Source organism: Hevea brasiliensis, chromosome 11, assembly GCF_030052815.1.
Source record: "Hevea brasiliensis isolate MT/VB/25A 57/8 chromosome 11, ASM3005281v1, whole genome shotgun sequence".
Classification (NCBI taxonomy): domain Eukaryota; kingdom Viridiplantae; phylum Streptophyta; class Magnoliopsida; order Malpighiales; family Euphorbiaceae; genus Hevea; species Hevea brasiliensis.
In genome coordinates this window covers 58,212,776-58,240,285 of record NC_079503.1, presented here as the reverse complement: position 1 = coordinate 58,240,285, position 27,510 = coordinate 58,212,776, and the positions used below count along the sequence as shown (strand labels likewise).

Genomic DNA, 27,510 nt, shown 5'->3' with positions numbered 1-27,510 from the left:
TATAGAGACACCAAACTTGAGTTCCTCGAAAGCTTTAAGGCCACCTTATGACCTATAGATAGAGAGGACAGGGGCAGGATTGAGTTTAAACTGCTTGGTGTCGATCGGGTAATGAACATTGATGAATTTAATGCAATATTTAGTTTTGACAGCATCGAGCATTAGGAGATTCTGCAAAATAGGATGATTTACAACAATATTGACTTTTGGTGCTCCATTGCACTAAACACTAATGTCTATAACTCCAGCAAGTCCAAATCTTTAGGTATCACTAGCCCCACTCTGAGATATATGCACAAGCTAGCCGCTCACACCATCACAGGACGTGGTGACAGCTTGGGCATTGTAAACACTAATGAGCTTTTCTTCTTATGGTGCATGATCACTGGCCAATGTTGCAGCACTGGCTTCTTCCTGTGTAACCATCTGCACTGCATATCCCACCAACCTATGGGGCACATAATGCTTGGCGGCCTCATCACAGCCATAGCATTCCACTTTGGATTCGTCCTTGGACATCACAGGTTGCATTCCATCGTCGGCATCACCAGGATCGATCAAACCATCTGCATATCCATGGGGATATGTAAGAAGGTTGGAAACGCATGCTTCCTCATCGATGCAGAAGGGAACATCATCCCTAGGCAGGAAAAAGCAAGGGAAGAGCTGGGTGAACCCTCACAGGCCTAGGAGGAAGCACTAGAGCCACTCCATCATGAGTCCCCTACTAGAGTACCTCTATACACACCACCACCTACAAATCCCGTCCTCACATACCTTTAGTGCATGGAGACCACCTTCAATAATAGAATGCAGGCGCTCAAAGACAGCCTCCAAGAAGCCCACAACGAGCTCGATATGATAATCAAGAGGCTTGATGCAGAGGGACCATAATCACCATCAGAGACTTTCTAGAGTTAGGACTTTAGGATAGGTTCTTTCATGTAAAACTTATATACCTTAGTCCTAAATTGTGTTTATAGGTCTCTACTCCTTACTATTTTGTCTAAACTTTAAACTCTTAATACATATATGCCTTTTTATAAATTTTTGTGCTATCTCTTAATTTTGCATATTGTGTTGCCATTGAGGATAATGTCAAATTTGAGTTTGGGGGTATAGATGCATTTCATGCATTGCATTCACCTTACATTTCATTACATCACTTAACTCTATCCATATTATACTTGTGTATCAGAAATCCAAATTTTTTTTTTGTGCAAATTTTGAGAATTTCAAATGATTTTTAACTTAGAATTATAACCAAAAATATTAATAAGCTAATAATTAAACTCCATGGAATTGAGGAATGAATGTATCTGGATAGGCAAAAAGGCTTTAATATGTTATTTGTGAAAAACTTAATCACCTTAGTGGAGATAAACTAGTTAAATCCCTTCATAGCTATTAATCTGTTACATTGAACTTACAAAATTAGGAGAAAATTTTTAAAATACAAACAAACCTAAAAATGCCTCACCAGCTCTAGAACATACCTCATAGACCTATTGAGGTAAAATCCTAGCATATGCTTGACAAAGAGATGATTAAGGCATTCTTTGATATAGCCTCATTAAGCCATAGCCACCCCTAGTTACAATATATCCCTTATACTAACTTGAGTTCATATTTTTACCTATATGATTGTCCTTGTTTATCTATAATTATTTAACTAGCTTTTAGCCTAAACACTAACCATTACCCTTTTTGAGGAAAGCCTAATGCATAAAAGGAGAGGTATTTCAAGTATAAAAGGAGAAAGATGGAGAGAAGGTGTGGAAACCAGAAAAAGTGCAAGTATGTAATTCAAATAATATATATATATATATATATATATATATATATATATATATATATATGAAATAATAATAATAATAATAATAATAATAATAATAATAATATTTTTGCCTTTCCAATGCAAAAGATATAATGAGTTTAGAGGAGAGGACAAAAAGGGACATATAAAGAAAGAAAGAAAGAAAAAGGTCCCAAAATAAGTATCATGAAAGTATGCTTAGCACTATAATGAGCCATTCTTCTCCACACAAAATCAGCAGAATAAACTTGGTATACTTAGAACTTTGCGCATGAAAGCTATCCTCCTATTTGCATTCCTTAAAACCCTTCATTGATAATCAAATCATTATCCCTTAACTCCATTACAACCTTTCTAAAGACCTTTTGATCTTTTGAAAGTGTGTGCTACATTAGTGGAGATAGGGAATTGCGATGTGCCTATGGAGTTGGAATTAAATCAAACTCACTAATAATCTTCAATAGAGGTAAATTTAGGGGGAGTAAGTGTTTCTTAAGTCTATCCTAATAAAACAACTTATTTGTGACTTACTAATAACCTTGCATAAAGGAATAATTAGTTAAAACACCATAAAGGGGGTGAAGCTTTAAACAGGCAGCTATTGAAACCCTTATGCCTGAAGGAACGGAAGCGTGAAAAACACAAGTTTATACCATTGAATTCAAAAATTTTCACCTAGGGTCACATGCACCATGCAAGATTTATTTTTATCTATTTGATTTCAATGATAAACAACATATTAAAACTCTTTTAATATGTTTTTGGATCTGTATTTGCCATTTAAGATTTTAAAATTAATCAGATTAATTTTAGAACCCTAGATTAAATCAAGAACGATTACACTAACCTCTTGATGCCTTTATGCGTGTCTGCGCCTTTGAGATTCGTCTTGAGGACACGGATGTTGTCCTCTAGCTTGTCCACACCAAGAACACCTATGGCAGCCCTTGAACAGCTTCTAAAGCCTTTTCTATTAATTAGAAATTCAAGTTCTACCTTTTAAGAGATTAGAGATGTAAACAGGACACTAGAAACAATTTCTAGTGTTCTTAATTCAAGAGATTGATGGCTAATCTCTTTGAATTGATGAGAGATGAAGAAGAATAGAGGGAGGGCTGCAAAATGGCGTGACAAAGGAGTGTGGCTGCTGGTTGTATTTTATTTTCTCATAACAACACTTAAATAGCTAGGTTAACACATTAAACCCTTGCCACATGTCACCATTTGATTAGCTCTAGGTTTAAGTGACCCAATCACATTGTGCCAAGTGTCAAACCTATATTTAATCTTGATTTTAATCATCTTACATGATTAAAAAACATTTGGCAAGCTTATGTGTTATGCCATGTGTCACCATCTCATGGTGCCACGTATCACACTGTGAAATGACCAAAATGCCCCTGTGTCTTAATTTTGAGTTCTTAACCCAAAATAATTATTTTCTTCTTCTAATTAATTTATGTCAAATATAAATTAATTAATTAATCTCTATTAATTAATTTCTCATCAATTAAATTCATATTTAAACACTTTAAATATAAATTTAATTTATACTACACATCCAATAATCTAGATTTGGTTTCAAGTCATGCTAGGGACTTTGCAATTTAATTGCAAACCAAACCTATTTAATTAATCAATTAAACTCTTTAATTAATTAATTAAATCATATTTAAATAGGTGATAACTTGTGTATGTGTGTGACTTACTAGGCTCATCACTAATTGGCAATGAGACATGATATCAACTCTTAATATCATCAGAACTCTTTCTTACCATAAATGATTTCTCTAAATCATTTTATGAACCTCATAGACCATGGTTAACACCTAGCATAGCATGCCATGGCCACCCAATTAGTAATAAGATTTACCTTAAATGAACCTATAATCATATGTTACCATGCACTAGAATCTCTCTGTTACAAAATCCCAACTCAAGCTTGAGTCATGGTTTATGTCAAACTCCATTTGCTATGAATATTATGTTCTCTTTTAATTCCAGTTGTTGATTCAAAAGATTTTCTCATCAGAAACTCTTTTACGAATAAATCTATCTGTCTGGCAGAACTTGAAACATCAAGAACAATTAAATGAACATAGGATTTTATCTCTATTTACTTAGAGGAACAGATTCCATCTTGATCAACACCTACCTCCATATATAACTAGTAGGAGCCAACACATGCCCATATACCCATACATAGTACAAGTATGAAAGCAGTATCAAACTCAAACTACCTATATACAAGATAACTGTGCTATCTCAGGTCTAAAGATTATATGCACTGATATGATTTATGACAAAACATTGACAAGAGTAAACTCCATGTGCTTGTCATAAGTGTCACTGGTTCAGCCTACTTATCATTTATAAGTGCCTATCATGTTTGTTATATGGCATGAGACTCACCATTCCATCTTATTTATATCTCATATAAACAACTTGGGAACAAACATGAATACAATCTTTCTGGATAAGTCATGTCCTTATTATGAAGTATCCTCGATTGTGAACCTATTTATGATACTTTGTGCTAGAAATATTGTCACTCATATTCTTAACAACTTAAGAATAATATTTCTAACAAAATATCAATGGACCTTTTCTATTACACATAAATATATTATATAAACAGAAAAGTGCAAATGCCTTTTATTATTAAAAATATGTACAAGATACATACTAAATGATATGCTCTAGGGCATACTACTAACAATCTCCCACTAGCACTAGAGCCATTCATTACAATATCTTAGACCTATCTTCTCAAGATGTCGGTCTAACTGATTTTGTGACATAGGCTTAGTGAATGGATCAGCTGGATTTTCAGCTGATGCTATTTTCTGCATGGCTAAATCGCCTTGCCCAACTATATCTCTGATAATGTGGTAGTGCCTTTCTATGTGTTTGGATTTTGGGTGAGACCTTAGTTCCTTAGCCTGCATGACTGCTCCATTGTTGTCACAGTGTAATGGAACTGCTGACTCAATGGAAGGAACTATTGTAAGTTCTGTCACGAACTTTTTTATCCAAATAGCTCCTTTGCAGCATTTGATGCAGCAATATACTCAGCCTCTGTAGTGGAATCTGCAGTCGTGCTCGGTTTGGAACTCTTCCAACTGACTGCACCTCCATTACAAATGAACACATATCCAGAGGTAGACTTTCTATCATCGATATCTGATTGGAAATCAGAATCAGTATAACCATCCAATTACAAGTCTTCCACCTCCATTAATCAAGAATAAATCCTTAGTTCTTCTCAAGTACTTAAGAATATTCTTGACAGCTATCCAGTGTTCCAAACCTGGATTGGATTGATACCTGCTAGTCAAACTAACAGCATATGCGATATCCGGCCAACTTATCTCTTTCTTCAGGTGTCTTTGGAGACATCTCTTTAGAAAGATGGATACCATGTCTCACTGGTAACAATCCTCTCTTGGAATCAAGCATGTTAAACCTCTTTAACACCTTTTCCAAGTATAGACTTTGGGATAAACCAATTATTCTTTTCGCTCTATCTCTATAGATGCGAATCCCAAGAATATAGGTTGCCTCCCCTAAGTCTTTCATGGAGAATGTATTTGACAACCATACCTTTATAGTCGTCAACATACCTGTGTCATTACCCATCAACAGTATGTCATCCACATATAAGACAAGGAAAGTGATAGCACTGTCACTAACCTTCTTATATACACATGGCTCATCCTCATTTTTGATAAAACCAAAGGATTTAATGGCTTCATCAAAATGGATGTTCCAACTCCTCGAAGCTTGTTTCAACCCATAAATGGATCGCTTTAGCTTGCATACCTTGGAACCATCTTGGGATTCAAATCCCTTAGGTTGTTCCATGAAAATGTTTTCTTCAATGTATCCATTGAGAAAAGCTGTTTTGACATCCATTTGCCAAATCTCATAATCATAGTACGCAACTATTGCTAATAAAATCCTAATTGATTTAAGCATGGCAACAGGCGAGAAAGTCTCCTCATAGTCGATTCCTTGCGTTTGGCGAAACCCTTTCGCTACTAGCTTTGCCTTATAGGTCTCTACCTTTCCATCAGAACCAATTTTCTTCTTGAAAACCCATTTGTTCCCTATAGGTACAATACCTTCAGGTGGGTCAACAAGATCCCAAACTTGATTCTTATACATGGAATCAATCTCGGATTTCATAGCTTCAATCCATTTTGAAGAGTCTATATCTGATATAGCTTCTTCATAGGTAAGTGGATCATCTCCATGATCTACTTCTTCATAGGTAAGTGGATCATCTCCATGATCTACTTCTTCATGAGTAGACAACTCTTGTTCTTCTTCATGAAGAAAACCATATCTCACTGGTGGGTGAGATACCCTGGTTGTTCTACGAGGAACAGCTGTAGATGTTTCATTAACGGCTATAGGTTGACTAGATGGATCTATATCCATCTGATCTGTTGGTTGGTCAGAATTCTCCAATTCTAACTCTATTTGCTTTCCTTTGCCTCCTTCTTCAACAAACTGTTGTTCAAGAAATATGGCATCTCTACTTATCACAACCTTTTGTGAAGTAGGCAAATAAAAATAATATCCAAAACTATCTTTTGGATATCCAACAAATCGACCTCTTTCTGATCTGGTCTCCAATTTATCAGTGTTCAGCTTTTTGATATAAGCTGGACAACCCCAAATCTTAACATGCTTAAGACTTGGTTTTCTTCCATGCCATATCTCATAAGGTGTGGAAGAAACTGATTTTGATGGAATCCTATTCAGAATATATAAAGCTGATTCTAATGCAAATCCCCAAAAGGAGATTGGCATATCAGTATAGCTCATCATACTACGTACCATATCCAATAGGGTACGATTTCTCCTTTCAGATACACCATTTAACCGTATGCACTGGAGGAGTCAGCTGAGAAACAATGCCATGCTCTCTCAAGTATTCATCAAATTCAGTACTCAAATATTCACCTCCACGATCTGATTGAAGAGCTTTAATATTTTTTCCTGTTTGATTTTCTACTTCAGATTTAAATTCCTTAAACTTTTCAAAGGATTCATGTTTGTATTTCATCAAATACAAATACCCAAACCTTGATTTATCATCAGGAAATGTACTAAATTAATGAAAGCCCTCTAGCCATTTCTTTAAACGGACCACATACATCACTATCTATTACATCCAAAATATTTTCACTCTTAGCCCTTGTCCAACAAAGGGTGATCTAGTCATTTTGCCCTGAAGGCAAGATTCACAAGTTGGAGTAGGCTCAGAGCCCAATGAGGATAAAATCCCCATTTTCTCCAGTTTTGCAATCCTATCTTCTGCAACATGACATAACCTTAAGTGCCAAATATATTTTGAACTTGAGTTGGTTTTCACCATGGCATTGCATTCATTTAGATTGCTATACTCTGGCCAGTGGAAACACTTTCTTACTGGCAATGGAAACACTTTCCTGTTGGTAATGGAAACACTTTCCTGTTGGCAGTGGAGACACTTTCCTTTGCCTTTATCAGCTTTAGTCTTCCTTTTCTGTTTAGCTATTTTCTTGGAAGGACCAGGAATCTGAGGTTTCTTTTTCTTATTGCCCTTCTTCTTGTTGGACTTTCCAGCAGAAGAAGATGCAATCAAAGCTACCTCTTTTCCTTTATTGCCTGGCATATTCTTTTGGGCAATAACCAGCATGTTGAGTAATTCAGCTAAGGTGCATTCCTATTTAGTCATATGGAAATTTGTCACAAAATTCCCAAAAGACTCAGGAAGGGACTGAAGGATCAAATTCGTCTGTAGTTGGAAATCCATGTTGAAGTCAAGATGTTCCAACTGCTCAATCAGCCGAATCATCTTGTGGACATGATCCCCAACATTCTGTCCCTCAGACATCCTCATACGGAATAGTTGTCTAGATATCTCATACCTAGCATTCCTGCTGTGCTCACCATACAACTCTTGTAGGTGAAGGAGGATCTCACTCGCACTCTGCATGTTCTCATGTTGCTTCTGTAACTCATTACTCATGGAAGCAAGCATGTAACACTTAGCTCTCATATCATGCTCCTTCCACTTGTCCAAAGTTTCATGTTCCTCTTGTGTGGCCTCTGGAGGTAAGGGACCAGGAACATTTGAATCTAGAACATATCCTATATGTTCAAGGTTCAGGACAAGTTTCAAATTTCTTAGCCAATCAGACAGATTAGGTCCTGTCAACCTGTTGTGTTCAAGTATGCTTGCAAGGATATTGGATGGTGGTGGTTGTTTTGTGCTCATTTTTATCAGAAAATTAACTGCAGAAAATAACCAGATTAATTAGTAAATGTATCATGTAATTAACCAAAATGATTATGGTCTTTTAATCAAATTGGTCCTCCCACTAACTTAGCAAATCCTACACTTCCAAAGTAGAAAACGAAGTCCTAGTTGGATGGATTTCTAGTGGGTGTTTGAATTCTTATAATTCTATTGATCATCCTCAGGTACATCCATTATTGGAATTACAATAAACTATAAGTGAGCAACTCCTTGCCCATCACATCTCATGTGAGGTTCAATCCTTTACCTAGCCCCTAATGCTCAAAATCTCAGGTACATCCATTATTGACTTATCTTGCATTAGTTAAGTTGATCCCATTGAGCCAGTAATTATGCAAATAATTTTAATGTCCTCAGGTACATCCAATATTGGCCACTAAACCATTTACATATTTACAACATCTCATGCTTAACAATTATTCTTAAGAAAATCTCTTAAATTAATTGCATCTCATGCAACTATTTAAAATTTCTTAAAATAATTGCCCCAATGGCGGGCCTATGTTATAATTACTTTAATTATAGCATTTCCAACTTAATCATTTGTTTGGAAGATTTTATGGTCATTCTAATTACTATTAAGGTCTCACTTTGCACATTATCCATTTAGCATGCATATATCATATAATTGCATACATTCCCATACATCTCATGCATTCATGGATAAGCAGTAAATATGGTATGATCATGGACTTTCTAAGGGATTCAAATCTGAGCCACCAAGAATTGAATCAGGGCATTCCTAGGTGTATTTCATTCATTCATTTTACAAGAGTTGCTGAAGGAGTACATAATCAACACTTGATATTGAATTCCTCCCACTGGTCCCACCAATGCTCTTGACCTCCTTGAACTTCTTACAATCCAATATTACATAGTAATCCTTGGCATACCAAGGCGAATTTACAAGAACTTAAATAAATGAAATTACAACCCAAAAATATTATAAACTTAATAATACATACCCAAAATAAATTAAAATAAATTAATTAATTTACAATCCCAAAGAAACATAAAAGAAATAAATCCAATCACATTGGTCTTTTATAGTCCATGATCATCCATCATGCATATCACTATTTAACAATTAAATAAAACATACATACTTAAATTAAATTGAATATCTCATATTCAACTTAAAAATCCAGATTTGAATATGATTCAAATAAATTTAAAAATTCAGATTTGAATCTCATTCAAACAAATTTAAAAATTCAGATTTGAATCACATTCAAACAACTTCAAAAATTCAGATTTGAATCACATTCAAACATTTTTTAAAAAATCAGATTTGAATCACATTCAAATATTTTTTTAAAAAATCAGATCTGAATTTTATTGAATCAATTTTAAAAAATCAGATTTAAATATGATTCAAACAACTTTAAAAATTCAGATTTGAATCACATTCAAACAACTTTTAAAATTCAGATTTGAATCACATTCAAACAATTTTTAAAATTCTGATTTGAATCATAGTTTAATTGTGTGATTAAAACAACTAATTAAACACTTTAATTAGTCAAAGAATAGGCCTTAGATCATACAACAATTGCAGAATTAAAAGCCAAACCTTGAACCACCCATGGAACCATTGTTGCCACCACCAATGGTGGCTCCACCATGTGTGCCGCCACACCTCATGATCCAACCAGCAATGAATCTCTTGATCTCATGATCAAACACACAATTAAATTATATAATCAACAATCTAAATGGCAAATATAGTGGCTCTGATATCAATTGAAGGAACGGAAGCGTGAAAAACACAAGTTTATACCATTGAATTCAAAAATTTTCACCTAGGGTCACATGCACCATGCAAGATTTATTTTTATCTATTTGATTTCAATGATAAACAACATATTAAAACTCTTTTAATATGTTTTTGGATCTGTATTTGCCATTTAAGATTTTAAAATTAATCAGATTAATTTTAGAACCCTAAATTAAATCAAGAACGATTACACTAACCTCTTGATGCAATCGCAATATGTCTGCCTTTGAGATTCGTCTTCAGGACACCAGATGTTGTCCCTCTAGCTTGTCCACACCAAGAACACCTATGGCAGCCCTTGAACAGCTTCTAAAGCCTTTTCTATTAATTAGAAATTCAAGTTCTACCTTTTAAGAGATTAGAGATGTAAACAGGACACTAGAAACAATTTCTAGTGTTCTTAATTCAAGAGATTGATGGCTAATCTCTTTGAATTGATGAGAGATGAAGAAGAATAGAGGGAGGGCTGCAAAATGGCGTGACAAAGGAGTGTGGCTGCTGGTTGTATTTTATTTTCTCATAACAACACTTAAATAGCTAGGTTAACACATTAAACCCTTGCCACATGTCACCATTTGATTAGCTCTAGGTTTAAGTGACCCAATCACATTGTGCCAAGTGTCAAACCTATATTTAATCTTGATTTTAATCATCTTACATGATTAAAAAACATTTGGCAAGCTTATGTGTTATGCCATGTGTCACCATCTCATGGTGCCACGTATCAAAATGTGAAATGACAAAAATGCCCCTGTGTCTTAATTTTGAGTTCTTAACCCAAAATAATTATTTTCTTCTTCTAATTAATTTATGTCAAATATAAATTAATTAATTAATCTCTATTAATTAATTTCTCATCAATTAAATTCATATTTAAACACTTTAAATATAAATTTAATTTATACTACACATCCAATAATCTAGATTTGGTTTCAAGTCATGCTAGGGACTTTGCAATTTAATTGCAAACCAAACCTATTTAATTAATCAATTAAACTCTTTAATTAATTAATTAAATCATATTTAAATAGGTGATAACTTGTGTATGTGTGTGACTTACTAGGCTCATCACTAATTGGCAATGAGACATGATATCAACTCTTAATATCATCAGAACTCTTTCTTACCATAAATGATTTCTCTAAATCATTTTATGAACCTCATAGACCATGGTTAACACCTAGCATAGCATGCCATGGCCACCCAATTAGTAATAAGATTTACCTTAAATGAACCTATAATCATATGTTACCATGCACTAGAATCTCTCTGTTACAAAATCCCAACTCAAGCTGGAGTCATGGTTTATGTCAAACTCCATTTGCTATGAATATTATGTTCTCTTTTAATTCCAGTTGTTGATTCAAAAGATTTTCTCATCAGAAACTCTTTTCTGAATAAATCTATCTGTCCTGGCCAGGAACTTGAAACATCAAGAACAATTAAATGAACATAGGATTTTATCTCTATTTACTTAGAGGAACAGATTCCATCTTGATCAACACCTACCTCCATATATAACTAGTAGGAGCCAACACATGCCCATATACCCATACATAGTACAAGTATGAAAGCAGTATCAAACTCAAACTACCTATATACAATATAACTGTGCTATCTCAGGTCTAAAGATTATATGCCTCGATATGATTTATGACAAAACATTGACAAGAGTAAACTCCATGTGCTTGTCATAAGTGTCACTGGTTCGGCCTACTTATCATTTATAAGTGCCTATCATGTTTGTTATATGGCATGAGACTCACCATTCCATCTTATTTATATCTCATATAAACAACTTGGGAACAAACATGAATATAATCTTTCTGGATAAGTCATGTCCTTATTATGAAGTATCCTCGATTGTGAACCTATTTATGATACTTTGTGCTAGAAATATTGTCACTCATATTCTTAACAACTTAAGAATAATATTTCTAACAAAATATCAATGGACCTTTTCTATTACACATAAATATATTATATAAACAGAAAAGTGCAAATGCCTTTTATTATTAAAAATATGTACAAGATACATACTAAATGATATGCTCTAGGGCATACTACTAACAATGCCTTGAAAGAGGGTAGTTGGTATTGAATTTATGGTTATGTTTTTGAGTTTTTTCCTAAAATGTGTTCTAGAAAGGTTTTGATTTGCTTTAGGACAAGTAAAAGTTTGAGTTTGGGGGTATTTGATACACTTGTATTATATAGATATTTTTAAGCATATTTGTATAGTATTTCGTAACATTTAGATAGGTAATTTCATGCATAATCATCAAATTCATTAACTTTTATAAATTTCATTACTCTGCACTAAATTATATATTTTCTGCATATTTTCAGGTGTTTTAAAGGAGTTCCAAAGCATAGGGGTAAAGAAGAAAGCTTGGAAAAACTCAACAAGAATAGCATTATTGTTGTTACACTTTACACGTGTCATGTAAACATACCATAGACCCATGTAACTTACTGCCAAGAGAAAACCAATGAAGTCACAGTACACGGGCCATGTAACATGACCCGTGTAACTTGCGAAGACTCGTGTAAGATTCTGCCTAGCAAAGCTTCAAGAATTTCTAGAAGAACAACAAAACACGGGCCGTATAATTGGACTTGTGTAACTAGTCAAGTCCCATGTAACCTTTTGCCCAAATATGAGATGCAACCTTCAAGTTCCAGTAAGTTACACGGCCTTGGGCTGTGTAGTGACACACGGGCCGTGTATCAGTCGATAACTAGTTTCCTGATTTAATTCCAGCTCTAGTTTTTACACTCGAAATAGACTTTTGATGCCTTTGGGACTCTAAAAACTTAACCCTAGGACATTGAATATAAATAAAAGCAGCAGAAAACAGAGAAAGGAGATCCCCATCTTCATACACACATCCTCATATGCATACATATTCATCATTCTTTCCAAGCCATCTTGAAGAATAGTGCATTAGCATCAAGGGGGAGTCCTTAGCTGAAGTTTCACAAGTTCAAAGCTACAGAGAATTCTCTTCGGTTCTTTTGTTCTATTTCTTTAGGTTGCTTTTTATGTTCTTTTGTTTTACTTTTGTTATGTTTGTTAAACTCACCATGAGTGAGTAGTTTCTTTATTCTGGAATTGAGAGAGTAACGCTTGTAATCATTATTAAGGATAAATATTGAGTTTTATCTATTGGATTTGAGTTTTGTTGTTTGATTTAATGTTTTGTGTTCTTAATACGTGCAATGTGCTGGTACCCACTTAGACATGACATAAGATACTAATTGAAGAATTGAAAGGTGAAGGTTAGTATTAGAAAATCAGAGTATTAAACTTAGGAAATCTGACCTAGAGATAGGCTGAAATCTTTTGTGGAATTCCATAATTAATCATAGATCTTAAAGGGTTTTTATTAGGATTAATCATCAACGAAAGTAGGGTTTAGCTCTGATTGAAATACACTTTAGGTGCCTTGAGAGAGGACCTAGGATACCTTAGGATTAATTTTCATCAAAATAATGATTCTCAATCCAATGAATAGAGAAGATTGAATCCATAATAAGGTTAAAGTGTGAAATCATAATTCTGAAATTGTTGTAATAGATTGTTTTATTTTAAGTTCATTGTTCTCTTAGTTTTTAGCACCCAAAATAAATTAGATTCACTCTCCCATTATATTCGGTAGCCTAGACAGTCATAATTGCTGTGTAGTTTAGTACTTGCTAATTAAATTCCTCGTGGGATGATACTTTACTTACTACTTTATTACTTATTAGTAATTTGTGCACTTGCGGGGTTGTAAAACCAGCAAACAAAACCCTAAGTAATAACTTTAGAGAAATTAAGGTATTAAGAGTGCACATACCCAAATTTAAGCTCCTAATCTTTGCTTGGCTCTTCAATATCACCTCTAATCAACTTTATTGCTCTTCCCTTGAGTTTTTCCCCAACTTGGTTACTTGGTAACCTTCCTAATCTTTGAAATTTCTTACTTTAAAGTGGTGCCCTCACTAAATTGAAGCTTAATTATACTAATTGGAGTGATGGAAGTTGAGATTTGGGTGAGAACTCAAGCTTAAAGAAACAAAAATGGTGAAAGGGAGAGAAGAGGTGGTTCGGCCACTTGAAGAAGAAGAAGAAGAAGAAGAAGAAGAGGATGGCTTTTTTTTTCTCTATAATTAGATATTTATATTATTTAATTTCCTAATGGCAAACTTGTTAATATTGGTCAATGGAAAACTTGTAATTATGATGAAATATAGAATCATTACATTTGACTATTCTTTTAATTATGTTTAATTTTTCCTAATCATGATTAGTTAAATTAATCCCACTTCATTAACTTAACTAATCTTATTTTTAGTCAGTATTTGACCTTTAAATTTAATTGATCAAATTTTGCTCTTACCGAGTTTTTGTTCATCTTTTTCATAATGCCCAATAAATCCCTAACTCTGTTTTTCACTTTGGTTTTTTACTCTGCTTATTTGAACTTATTTCTTTTCATTTCTTTAACTTATTAATTCATAATAATGCTTCAATTAAGCCTTAATTAAGAATCTTACAAGGTCCTACATAAATTAGCATAGAAACCAGACCCATAGTCACTTCCCAGTGGAGTCACCCATCACTGGGACTTATACACATTTAACTGATTTATACTCTACTTCTTTTTATTTTTTCTTCAACCTTACTTGATCTTTATTAATTTAAATTAGGACTCCTTACCTAAATTTAAGGGTAGTTCTAGACATCCCAACCTTCAGGACAAACGTTAATCACCAGAACAATAGAATGTACAAAACTATCTCAAGTGGGTCGTTACAATTCTTCCCCTCTTAAGATAAATTTTGTCTTTGAAATTTACCTGGTATCAAACTCTGAACAGTTGTGGATGTTGCCTCTTAATATCTTCTTCGCGTTCCTAAGTGGCTTCTTCTTTGGAGTGGTTCCTCCATAATACCTTCACCAGAGGAATTTGCTTATTCTTCAACCGCTTTGTCTCCTTTGCTAGAATAGCCACGAGCTCCTCATTATAAGTAAGATCTAGACTAACTTCAATAGACTCCTATGGTAATATGCGTGAAGGATCTAACCTATATCTTCAAAGCATGGATACATGGAACACATTATAAATCTTATCCAACTCCAGAGGCAAGGCAAGTCTATATGCTAATGGACCCACTATTTCTAGAATCTTATATGGCCCTATGAAGCGAGGACTCAATTTTCCCTTTCTCCCAAATCTCATGATCTTTTTCCATGGTGAAACTTTCAAAAACACCTTATCACCTACATTATACTCAATGTCTTGTCTCTTTAAATCAACATAGGACTTCTGTTGACCAGATATAGCTTTTAGTCTATCCCGAATGATTCTAATTTTCTCCTCAGTCTGCTGTATAATCTCTGGGCCAATCAACTTTCTTTCGCCCAGTTCATCCCAACATAAGGGAGTTTTACATTTTCTGTCATATAATGCTTCATAAGGAGGCATTCCAATGCTTGATTGGTAGCTATTATTATAAGTAAATTCAATCAAAGGCAAGCGTATATCCCAACTTCCTTCAAAATCACTAACATAAGCCCTAAGCATATCCTCCAAGATTTGAATTATTCGCTCAGATTGACCATCTGTCTGTGGGTGGAATGCTATGCTGAAATTCATTCTAGTTCCTAGGGCTTTTTTAAAGACTACCTCAGAATCTAAAAGTAAATCTCAAATCTCTATTAGATATAATAAATGCTGACACTCCATATAATCTCACCACTTCATCAATATACAGCTTAGCTAACCTATCCAGACTATAATCCATCTTCACTGGTAGGAAGTGTGTAGACTTAGTCAATTTGTCTATAATTACCCAAACTACATCATGACTCTTTTGAGCTTGAGGAAGTCCCATCACGAAATCCATGGTGATCCTCTCCCATTTCCACTTGGGGATAGGCAATGGCTATAACAATCCTGCTAGTACCTGGTATTCTGCCTTCACTTGTTGACAAGTTAGGCATTTAGCTATAAATTCTGCAATGTCTTTCTTCATTCCTATCCACCAGTTATGCTCTTTTATAGTTCTGTACATTTTAGTCCTACCAGGATGCATGGCAAATGGTGAATCATGTGATTCCTTTAAGATGATCTACTTCAATCCAAAATCATTAAGAATGCACATTCTACCCTGGTATAGCAACATGCCTTTACCATTTAATGAAAATTCTAGTTTTTTGCCATCCCAAGCCTCTTCCATTAACTTTAAGTAACTGTCATCATTCTGAGCTGCTGCTTTAATCTGTTTAGTTAGCATTGGCTTCATGTCACACCTTACCCTTCTATAAGATATGACATAATTCTGTAGTATACCTAACAAATTATCGCACTTCGCCTACCGATAATTTATTAAATATACTACAAGAGATTTTGACAAAACAAATTCATTTTTAAAGTTGGCATGGTGGTAAAAGTTTAAATTCAGTGTTTTCAATTCAGGTATGTTTCTTAAAACTTATTTAGAATTAATTAGGCATTTTTTTTAAATGTTGTCGAAATTCTACGTGGTTATGGTTAAAACTACATCAAGACAATTCTTCAAACCTATGGAAAGTCTAACCTTATTTTCTTTATAGCAAAATGGAATAAAACACAAGTAGTAGTAGTGGATTTGAGGGGTGGAATTTTGAAAATGAAAGGGTTTATAAGGAGGCTATGGCACAATAATTTGAGAGATTTTCTCTCCAAACAGCCACTCATAATGAAGAATTGCAAACTATGAGAAGAGACTTGAATGAGTTGAAGGGTTTGAGAGCTGATGTGAATAGGATGATGGAATATATGATGGGTAATGAGAGGGAGAACAAAAATAAGAGGGAGGAAATAGGTGTGCATATGGGAGATGCAGGTAGAGTTGGAAGGGGGATTCTGGTAGAACCTAGGATGGAGGAGCAAGAAGAGTTGAATTGGTATGGTGATGAGTTTGAGGAAGCATTTGAGTATGGGAACCATCACTTTAATGGTAGGAGGTTTCGGCCACCAAGGGGGAGAGGTGTTAAAGGTAGGAGAGGAGGAAGACAATTTAGATTTGATGAATATGGTGAGAGAGAGATGCACCATGAGAGGCTTGATGCCAAGGTGGGAAGCATAAAGATGAAAATACCTCTTTTTCATGGTAAGGAGGATGTCGAAGCCTATATTGAATGGGAGAGGCAGATTGAGATGATTTTTGAGTGCCACAATTATAGTGAGGAGAAGAAAGTTAAGTTGGCAGCAGTTGAGTTCAAGGATTATGCATTGGTTTAGTGGGATCAATTATTTGCAAGGAGGAGAAGATATAGCCTGAGGGGTGTTACTACTTGGGCCAAAATGAAGGAGATCAATGGTCACCGCTAACCGCTTTTGGTCTCAAATCTTTGGGGTTGCTTTTTCCAATAAACGTTGGTTACATTTCTTTATGTTATTTGTACCAATAACCGGTTTATGGATGAGCGCTCTTGGAGTGGTCGATCTGGCTCTGAATCTACGTGCCTATGACTTCGTTTCTCAGGAAATCCGTGCAGCGGAAGATCCTGAATTTGAGACTTTCTACACTAAAAATATTCTCTTAAACGAAGGTATTCGTGCTTGGATGGCGGCTCAAGATCAGCCTCATGAAAACCTTATATTCCCTGAGGAGGTTCTACCACGTGGAAATCTTAAGGGAAAGGTTTATGCCGCCACACTATGAAAGAGAGGTGAAGTTAAGGTTACAGTAACTTACCCAAGGAAGTAGGAGTGTGGAGGAGTATTAAAAAGCCATTCAAATTGCCATGATTAGGGCTGAAGTAAAGGAAGATGAAGAGGCCACCATGGTTCGATTCCTGAATGGGTTGAATCCTGACATTGCTTATATGGTTGACTTGCAAAATTGTAGAATAGTAGAGCAAATAATGCAAGTAGCCATCAAAACAAAAAAAAAAAAAAAAATGAGATGAAGAGGAAGCAGGCTGCCAAAAGTAAATGGAATACTTAATCATCATACAATTTGGCTTCCAATGCACCATGGAAACTGAATTGGAGTGGAACACCTAAAGTGAAAAAAGATGTGCCGAAAGTGAAGAAGGAGGAGTGGAAAGGAAAAGGGAAGACGGAAGGAAAGGTAGAAGAGAAAAATAAGAAGGTGGAAAATAAAGTAAGGGATGTGAAGTACTTCAAGTGCTTGGGAAGGGGGCATTATTCCAATGAGTGTCCAAATAGGAGAGTGATGTTTATTAGAGAAGAAGGAGAATGGGAGAGTGGTGAAGAAAAGGTCGAAGAGAGTGCTAGTGATTATAGTGATGATGAGTATCTTAATGAGGGAGAGTAAGCTACCATGGATGGCAATGTCCTTGTCACTATGGGCACCTTGAGTGCACAAGTCAGTTTGTGTGATGGAGATGAGGTGCAAAGGGACAATATTTTCCATACTAGATGTTTAGTGAATGAGAAACTATGTAGTGTGATTGTGGATAGTGGTAGTTGCTGCAATGTTGCTAGTAACTTATTGGTTGAGAAATTAGGATTGCCTACCACTTTGCATCCAAAGCCATATGGTCTCCAATGGCTTAATGAATATAGGAAATTGAGAGTTACCAAACAAGTTGTAGTGCCTTTTAGCATTGGGAAGTACCATGATGAGGTAGTTTGTGATGTGGTGCCTATGGTAGCTACCCATTTATTATTGGGCCATCCATGGCAATTTGATAGAAGTGTGGTTCATGATGGGAAAAAGAACAAGTATACAGTTTTGGAAGATGGCCGAACCTACACCTTGCTTCTTATGTCACCATCTCAAGTGCACGAAAACCAAGTAAGGATCTTAAAATCAGTTGAGAAAAAGAAAGATTGGAGAGAAAATTTGAGAGAGGCCGAGCTTGATGAGAGGAAAAATAAGAGGAGAGTGAGAGCAATAGAAGTAAAAGAAAAAGGAAAGAGTGAGGGCTCAGGGCAAAAGGAGAGTAGAGAGAAGAAAATGAGTTTGTATGTGAGAGGAAAAGAAGTGAGAGAAGCCTTACAAGGGGGAAGACCTCTTTGTGTGCTTATGTACCAGGAGGTGAATTTATATTTATCTAACATTGACCAAAACTTGCCTAGTGGTGTTGTTTCTTTATTGCAGGAATTTAAGGATGTGTTTCCAGATGATCTTCCTTCGGGTTTGCCACCAATTTGGGGGATAAAACACCAAATTGACCTCATTCTGGGTGCTCCAATTCCAAATAGGCCAGAATATAGGAGTAATCCTGAGGACAAAAGAACTATAAAGGCAAGTGAAGCAACTTTTAGCAAAGGGCTATGTGTGTGAAAGTATGAGTCCATGAGCGGTTCCAATGCTCCTTGTACCAAAGAAGGATGGGACATTCAGAATGTGTGTAGATTGCCATGCTATCAACAAAATCACGGTACAGTATCGACATCCCATTCCTTGATTGGATGATATGCTTGATGAGTTGTTTGGTGCATGTGTGTTTATAAAGATTGACTTGAAAAGTAGTTACCATCATATTAGAATGAAAGAGGGAGATGAATGGAAAACCACATTCAAGACAAAATATGGGTTGTATGAGTGGATAGTTATGCCATTTGGGCTAACCAATGCACTTAGTACTTTCATGAGGTTAATGAACCATGTGTTTAGACAATTCATTGGCAGATTTGTGGTAGTTTATTTTGATGACATCTTGATCTATAGCAAAAACGTGGATGAGCATTTGCATCATTTGGGATATGTGTTTGAAGTGTTGAGATATGAAAAACTGCATGCTAATCTGAAGAAGTGTTCTTTTTGCTTAGATAGAGTTGTTTTTCCTAGTTATCTTGTGAGTAGCAAAGGTGTAGAAGTAGATGAGCAAAAAGTCATAGCCATTAAAGATTGGCCAACTCCTAAAAATGCATTTGAGGTTAGGAGTTTTCATGGATTGGCTAGTTTCTATAGGTGATTTGTACTTAACTTTAGTACTATTGTTGCTCCTTTGAATGAACTTGTGAAAAAAGATGTTGTGTTTAAATGGAAAAAGAAGCATGAAAATGCATTTGCTGAATTGAAAGAAAAATTATGCACTGCACCATTGTTGAGCTTACCTGATTTTGATAAAATGTTTGAAATTGAATGTGATGCTAGTAGTGTAGGTATAGGTGCGGTTCTGATGTAAGAGAAACACCCTATTGCATATTTTAGTGAGAAATTGAATGGTGCTGCCTTGAATTACTCTACTTATGACAAAGAATTATATGCACTTGTTAGGGCCTTGGAAACTTGGCAACATTATTTGTGGCCTAAAGAGTTTGTCATATATTCTGATCATGAATCATTAAAGCATCTTAAGAGTCAAAATAAGTTGAGTAAAAGGCATGCTAAATGGATTGCTTTTGTTGATTCATTTCCATATGTGATTAAATATAAGTAAGGAAAGGAAAATGTTGTTGCTGATGCACTTTCTAGGAGGTACTCACTTTTGTCTGCACTTGATGTAAAGTTGCTTGGATTTGAATTCATGAAAAATTTGTATGCTAATGATGATGACTTTGCTGGTTTGTATGATGCTTGTGAGAAGGGTGCATTTCAAAAATATTATAGACATGATGGGTACTTATTTAAAGAGACTAAACTTTGTGTGCCTAAGTATTCTATACATGACTTGCTTGTGTTGGAATCACATAGTGGGGGTTTAATGGGCCATTTTGGCATGGCAAAAACTTTATACATCTTGGATGAACATTTCTTTTAGCCTAAGATGAGAAAAGATATTGAAAAATTGTGTTCTAGTTGTGTGCAATGTAAAAAGGCTAGTCTAGAGTTATGCCACATGGTTTGTATATACCATTGCCTGTGCCTAAGGAACCTTAGACTGACATTTCCATGGATTTCATATTAGGGTTACCTAGGACACAAAGAAAACATGATAGCATATTTGTGGTTGTTGATAGATTTTCTAAGATGGCACATTTCATTCCATGCCATAAAACTGATGATGCTACTCATATTGCTGATTTGTTCTTTCGGGAGGTTGTCAAATTGCATGGCATACCTAGGACGATAGTTGGTGATAGAGATGTTAAGTTCCTAAGTCACTTTTGAAAAGTTTTGTGGGATAAGTTAGGCACTAAACTTCTATTTTCCACTACTTGTCATCCACAGACTGAAAAAGGCTATGGATATAATCCACTCACACCACTAGACTTGCTACCATTGCCTACTGATCATATTGATATTCTATATGGTAAGAAAAAGGCTAAATTGGTTAAGAAATTACATGAGCAAGCTAGGGTACACATTGAAAAGAAAAATGTACAATATGTTTCTCATGTTAACAAAGGCCACAAGGTACTTGTTTTTGAGCCAGGTGAATTGGTGTGGGTACATTTCAGGAAGGAACGGTTTCTAAACCAATGGAAATAGAAACTACATCCAAGGTGTGATGGTCCATTCAAGGTGTGATGGTCCATTCAAGGTGTTAGAGTGAATCAACAATAACGCCTACAAAATTGAACTGCCAGGTGAGTATGGCATTAGTGCTACATTCAATATTTTTTATCTTTCTCCTTTTATTGATGCAAGGCTGAATTTGAGGATGAATTCTTTTTAAGAAGGGGGGAATGACGAGGAGACGCCACCACCGAAGCCACTTCCATTATTCAAGGGTCCAATTACAAGAGTAAGGGCAAGGGAGTTGCAAAGCTTGGTTAGTAGACTTTGGAAGTGCCAAGAGGATTAAATTGGGCTTGGGCTTGGGCCATTGCAGGACAAATGGATTAGCTTCACACAATTGGACCTTGGAGCCTAGCCTCTAGAATATTCTATTTTTGTTTCTTTATGCCATGTGGAAAATTAGTTATTTGTGACTCATATAAATACTTGTCTTCTACATCAAATGGGGGAGAGCTAACATCAAACGTTGAGAAAGCATTGATTTTCGGCCATCGCTATCAATTATGAGAGCTTTATGATTTCTTCCTTATTTCTTGAATAGAACTTGGACTTAAGCAAATTGACCACTTTGCTTATTTTGTCTTTATAATCAAGGTGCTCTAGCCTAGCTACTATTGTGTTTTGATTGGTTATCAATTCTGCCTTGTTTATTTTTAAAAGATCTAATTTCTAATCTAAATATTGGGGGTGTTCATCAATAAGGATTGTTCCTTGAGGATTCAGGGATATGAGTTTTTGGCTGACTTGATTGAGTTGCCATTTCATGGGTTTGATGCGATCTTGGGGATGGACCGGTTGTCATGTCACCAACCTATAGTTGATTGTCGATTAAAGAGAATTACATTGAAGACTCTTGATAATGAAGAAATCACTATTATGGGCGAAAGAACAGATTATCTATCTAATGTCATATCAGCCACTATGGTAAGGAGACTTGTAACGATCAGGCTCCAACTACTAGAGGAATTGTCCGCTTTGGCCATAAGCCTCTACTGACTGCTTAACTGAGCGATCCCCTTTTTCCATTTCAGTTTGGAGTTAGGATATCATTACTTTTTGAATCCAAGACCATCTCCGTGCTTTGCCTATGTGGGATTTGCTTAAGGGACCTTTCTCCCCCCCTTTCGGGACTCAGCGTCCTCACTGAGGTTTGCCCCACCATCTCCCAAGAGGACACGTGAGCGGCTCTGATACCAATTGTAACGATCAGACTCCAACCACAAGAGGAATTGTCCACTTTGGCCATAAGCCTCTACTGACTACTCAACTGAGCGATCCCCTTCTTCCATTTTAGGTTGGAGTTAGGATATTATTACTTTTTGAACCCAATACCATCTCCGTGCTTTGTCGATGTGGGATTTGCCTAAGGGACCTTTCTCCCCCCTTTTTAGGACTCAGCGTCCTCGCTGAGGTTTACCCCACCATCGCCCAAGAGGACACACGAGCTGCTTTGATACCATTAAAACATGTCACACCTTACCCCTCTGTAAGGCATAACATGATCCCGTAATATACCTAGTGAATTACCGACTTCGTCTACCGATAACCCATTAAATATATTATAAGGGATTTTTAATGGGTTATCGATAGACGGAGTCGGTAATTCATTAGGTATACTACGGGATCATATTATGCCTTATAGAGGGGGAAGGTGTGACATGTTTTAGTGGTATCAAAGTCACTCGCGTGTCCTCTTGGGCGATGGTGGGGTAAACCTCAGCAAGGACGCTGAGTCTTGAAAGGGGGGGAGAAAGGTCCCTTAGGCAAATCCCACATCGGCAAACCATGGAGATGGTCTTGGGTTCAAAAAGTAATGATATCCTAACTCCAAACTGAAATGGAAGAAGGGGATCACTCAGTTGAGCAGTCAGTAGAGGTTTATGGCCAAAGCGGACAATTCCTCTAGTGGTTGGAGTCCGATCGTTACAAGACTGATAAAAAAAGGTTATGAAGCATATCTGGCACATATAGTTGATATCAGGAAGGCTGAGTCTAGTCTCCAGAATATACCCACTGTATGTGATATTCCAGATGTATTTCCAGAAGAATTACCTAGTTTACCACCTGAAAGAGGAGTAGAGTTTTCCATTGAAGTGATGCCAGGTACAGCACCAATATCAATTGCTCCTTATAGGATGGCACCCACAGAATTGAAGGAGTTAAAAATCCACTTGCAGAAGTTGTTGGATAAAGGGTTTATATGCCCTAGTATGTCACCATGGGGAGCTCTGGTGTTATTTGTGAAGAATAAGGATGGGACACTGAGATTGTATATAGATTACTAGCAATTAAATAAAGTAACAGTGAAGAATAAGTATCGTTTGCCCAGAATAGATGATTTGTTTGATTAGTTAAAGGGAGCAGGTGTCACACCTTATCCCTCTGTAAGATATAACATGATCCTATAATATACCTAATAAATTACCGAACTTCGCCTATCAATAATCTATTAAATATACTACAAGAAATTTTGACAAAACAAATTCATTTTTAAGGTAAGCGTGATGGTAAAAGAATTATTTAAGTATATTCAATTTAAGTGCATATCATAAAACTTATTTACAATTAATTTAGCATTTTTATAATTTTGCAAAAATTTTGCATGGTGACGGCTAAAAATGAAATAAAACAGTTCTTCAAATTTGTTAAAAATCACTTGTAACAGTTTATATAACTCATGCTCAACAATTTCCATCATAAAGAAATTGATTCATCAATTACATAGTTCAGAAAGAATTTAAATGTCTACATTCATTGAAGTAATAAAATTAATATTATAAAAATTTTCAAATGATCAAACTCAAAAGAAATAATATTACAATAATTTATATTTGATTAAAGTCCCAAAATAATACTATAAATATTTCTGTACAATTGCTCGAATGTAGTTACATACATATAACTATGTGATTACATTAAAACCTAATGTACAAGAGTATACCTATGATATACCTGAAGATAGTCCCAACACGACTTCAAGTTACAACCTCAAGTAGTCTCACTCAGCTGCACTATCCTTTCTTTCATCTGCGACAGCATACAAAGCTATCGCTGAGCGGTGAATTCAGTAGTGCACAACTAATAATTTATAACTCAATATAAAATATGCTTTACCAATCATAGCAAGGAATTTGAAATATTCAAATTTTTCCATAATTCATAAAACTAATGCCAACATTTTTAGTCATACAAAATCTTTGTTTCAATAGCATTTTATCAAATATTCATATTCACCATAAACTATAACAACAATACAATATTTCTTAATCAATGTTTAAATCATTTAATCATATGTTATTTTAAACAATCATGAACCATACGCTTTGAACCACATTTTGAATCAAAGTATTTACGTTTCAAGGGTATTAATAACATTTACACAGTTCAAAGTATGATAAACCATGACAAAGCCAATGCATTCTAATAACCAAAGGCTAAAGGGAATACAAAGGCTAGCTAGCATATATGAGTACTCATCCAATACATCCTCAACTGGTAAACCAGAGAGGGAAAACTCAACCCCACAAGTAGAGGAAATTATATCTAATACATCTCACTAGATAAGCTAATGAGGAACACAAATCATGTTGCCATGCTAACTGTGGTTTTAAAACAATTTTGAATAATTTCTATTTAAAGAATCACATTGCAAATTCAATAAACACATTTCATTTCATAATTTAGTTCTTAATCACAAGAAAAATCATAACTCATTTATAATAACTTATTCAAAACAATTTCAATATTAAAAACAAAGAAAAAGGTTAATTGTGCACAAACCTTTAATGAATCTCTTTCTTGATTCCTTAAGCCTTCCCTTCCTTGGAAGTCTTTTTGTCCACTGAAATCACACAATTATCAAACCTTAATACTCATTCTAAGTTCCATTCATAGTTAACTAAATAAAATTCTAATGAATTCCCAAGTTCTAGTTGATTCTGGACTCAGAGCATATTTGAAACCTGATCTTAGAGCCCAAATTCAACCTAATTCTAATCATAATTTGATAAAGTGCTTTTCATAAAAGTTGTTCCTTTATGTGTTAGGTTTTATTTCCAATTTAAATCACTTAATTTGGAGTTCTATAGCTCAAGTTATGGCCAAAATATTAGACATTGTTCCAGATGCTGTATTCTTGAAATTCCAGGTTTTCCAGAATTTGCACCTTAACTTTACATTCTATATCCAAGCATCTTAAACGTAGAGGGTAGAAGGTTCCTTGTGTCATGATTAATGATGACTCAGCCATCAATGTATGTCCTCTTACTGCTCTCATTAAGCATGCTTTTGCACCTCTCCAACTGACACTTCTTTGTTGCATTACAATGGTAATGGTATTAAAGCTTTTTGTTTAATTTACGTTGATGATATAATTATCATAGGGAGCCAAGCAAGTTAAATTACAAGCCTTCTTAATGTTCTTAAGTCTAAGTTCCTGTTAAAAGACTTATGACCATTAGATTATTCTCTTACAATGGAAGCACACTACACATCATTGGGTCTTATTCTCACATAGTCTAAGTACATTGGTGACTTGTTAACTAAGACAAACATGCTAGATTATAAGGGTTTAACAACTCCAACTATAGCTCATGATGGGTTAAGTGCTAGTGGTGCTGAGGCAATGACTGATGTAACTCTCTATAGAACAATTGTCAATAGCTTGCAATATTTAAATCTAACTAGACCTGACATCTCATTCTCGATCAACAAAGTGTCACAATATGTTCATTGTCCCACAGCTCAACACAGGAGTGTTTGTTAAGCATTTCTTACACTACTTGAATGCTACACAGCACCATGGTTTGTTATTATCTCACTATACTGATTTCATTGTCCATGCCTACGATGACACAAATGGGGCCTCTAGTCTCGATGATAAAAAAATCAGTAGTTGGTTATGTGATTTCCATGGGATCAAACCTTGTATCTTAGACGTCTAAAAAGCAAGCAATAATGGTTAAGTCTTCTATTGAAGCATAATTTCGAGCTATTAATTGGTGCAATTGTTACTGAGCTCACCTAGATTATGCCACTACTTCGAGACATTAAGCTTCCTCATTCTGAACCTCCCTTGTTGTGGTGTGATAGTGTTGGTGCCACCTACTTAATAGCTAACCTAACTTTCCACTCTCGCATGAAAAATGTAGAAGCAGGCTTCCATTTCATCCGAAATAAGGTGGCCAAACATGAACTCTAAGTGCGGTATATTTCATCAAATGACCAACTAGTTGATTCCTTAACAAAGCTCTTATCGATAACATGTCATGAACTTCTCCATAGTTGGTTAACAATTCAACCAGTCCTTGGTTAGAATTGTGGGGCCATGATAAGGTCTAGATGTTCGTATATCATGTAAACTCTATCTACTTGTGTAAATGGTGCCCTACAACAACTCTATTTATCTATTAGATTTCCTCTACATAACAGATAGCAGTAGTCAAGTGTAACTAAACTTTTGTACCTATATATATTTCCACAATAATACAATAAAGAGTTAGCGTTTGTTTAAATCTTATAGGGCGGAGATGAATTACGTCACCTGCTTGAATGTTCTTAGTAAAATTAAATTTGGCATAATATTTCAAAATGAGAGAGGCAAACTGATGGCTTGTAGATCTAAGTGTGTGGTTGGGACTTGGTTGCCAGAAGTTGCTAAAGCTATGTCATTAGCTTTTGGGCTTCATTTAGCCTTTGATTTAAGGCTTATGCACTTAGTTGCTGAATTGGATTGCAAGTCAATTTTAGAGAAGCTGTGTAACACCCCTATTTGCATAGCCTAGTATATATTACTATTCTGGTGATCAGTGTCGATCCGAACAATTAAGAGGAATAGAACTATGTTTAAGACACCTAGAAAAGCCTGAATGAAAATAAATAGTGAGTGCTAGAAGGTTAAGTATAAATAAGAAAAATAGAACATAAAAGGTTAAATGAGCCAGGAGTCATAGCAATGGGTGACTTTCTCGGGAAAGAACTGCGAGGCTAGTCGTAACCTGAATTCAGAACCAAAAAATGTGACGTCGCGGTCCTTAGGACTATTGCGAACACAGTGGAAAAGAGAAAATCACGAAAAAGAGTTGTTAAGCAGGTCAAATAATTAGGTCAAGGACCCGAAAGAAATATCGAATAATTTGCAAACCGGATTGAATCAGCGAGGGGCAATTTAGTCAATTCACCCCTAGAGCT

General features: G+C 35.4%; 1 protein-coding gene across 1 annotated transcript; it reads left to right on the top strand.

The window, feature by feature from the left end:
- The first annotated feature begins 17,256 nt into the window (after positions 1-17,256).
- LOC131170251 (photosystem II D2 protein-like) lies at positions 17,257-17,604 on the top strand. The gene has a single exon (XM_058129312.1). It carries the CDS (start codon positions 17,257-17,259, stop codon positions 17,602-17,604), a length of 348 nt encoding a protein of 115 aa, XP_057985295.1.
- Positions 17,605-27,510: the final 9,906 nt, after the last annotated feature.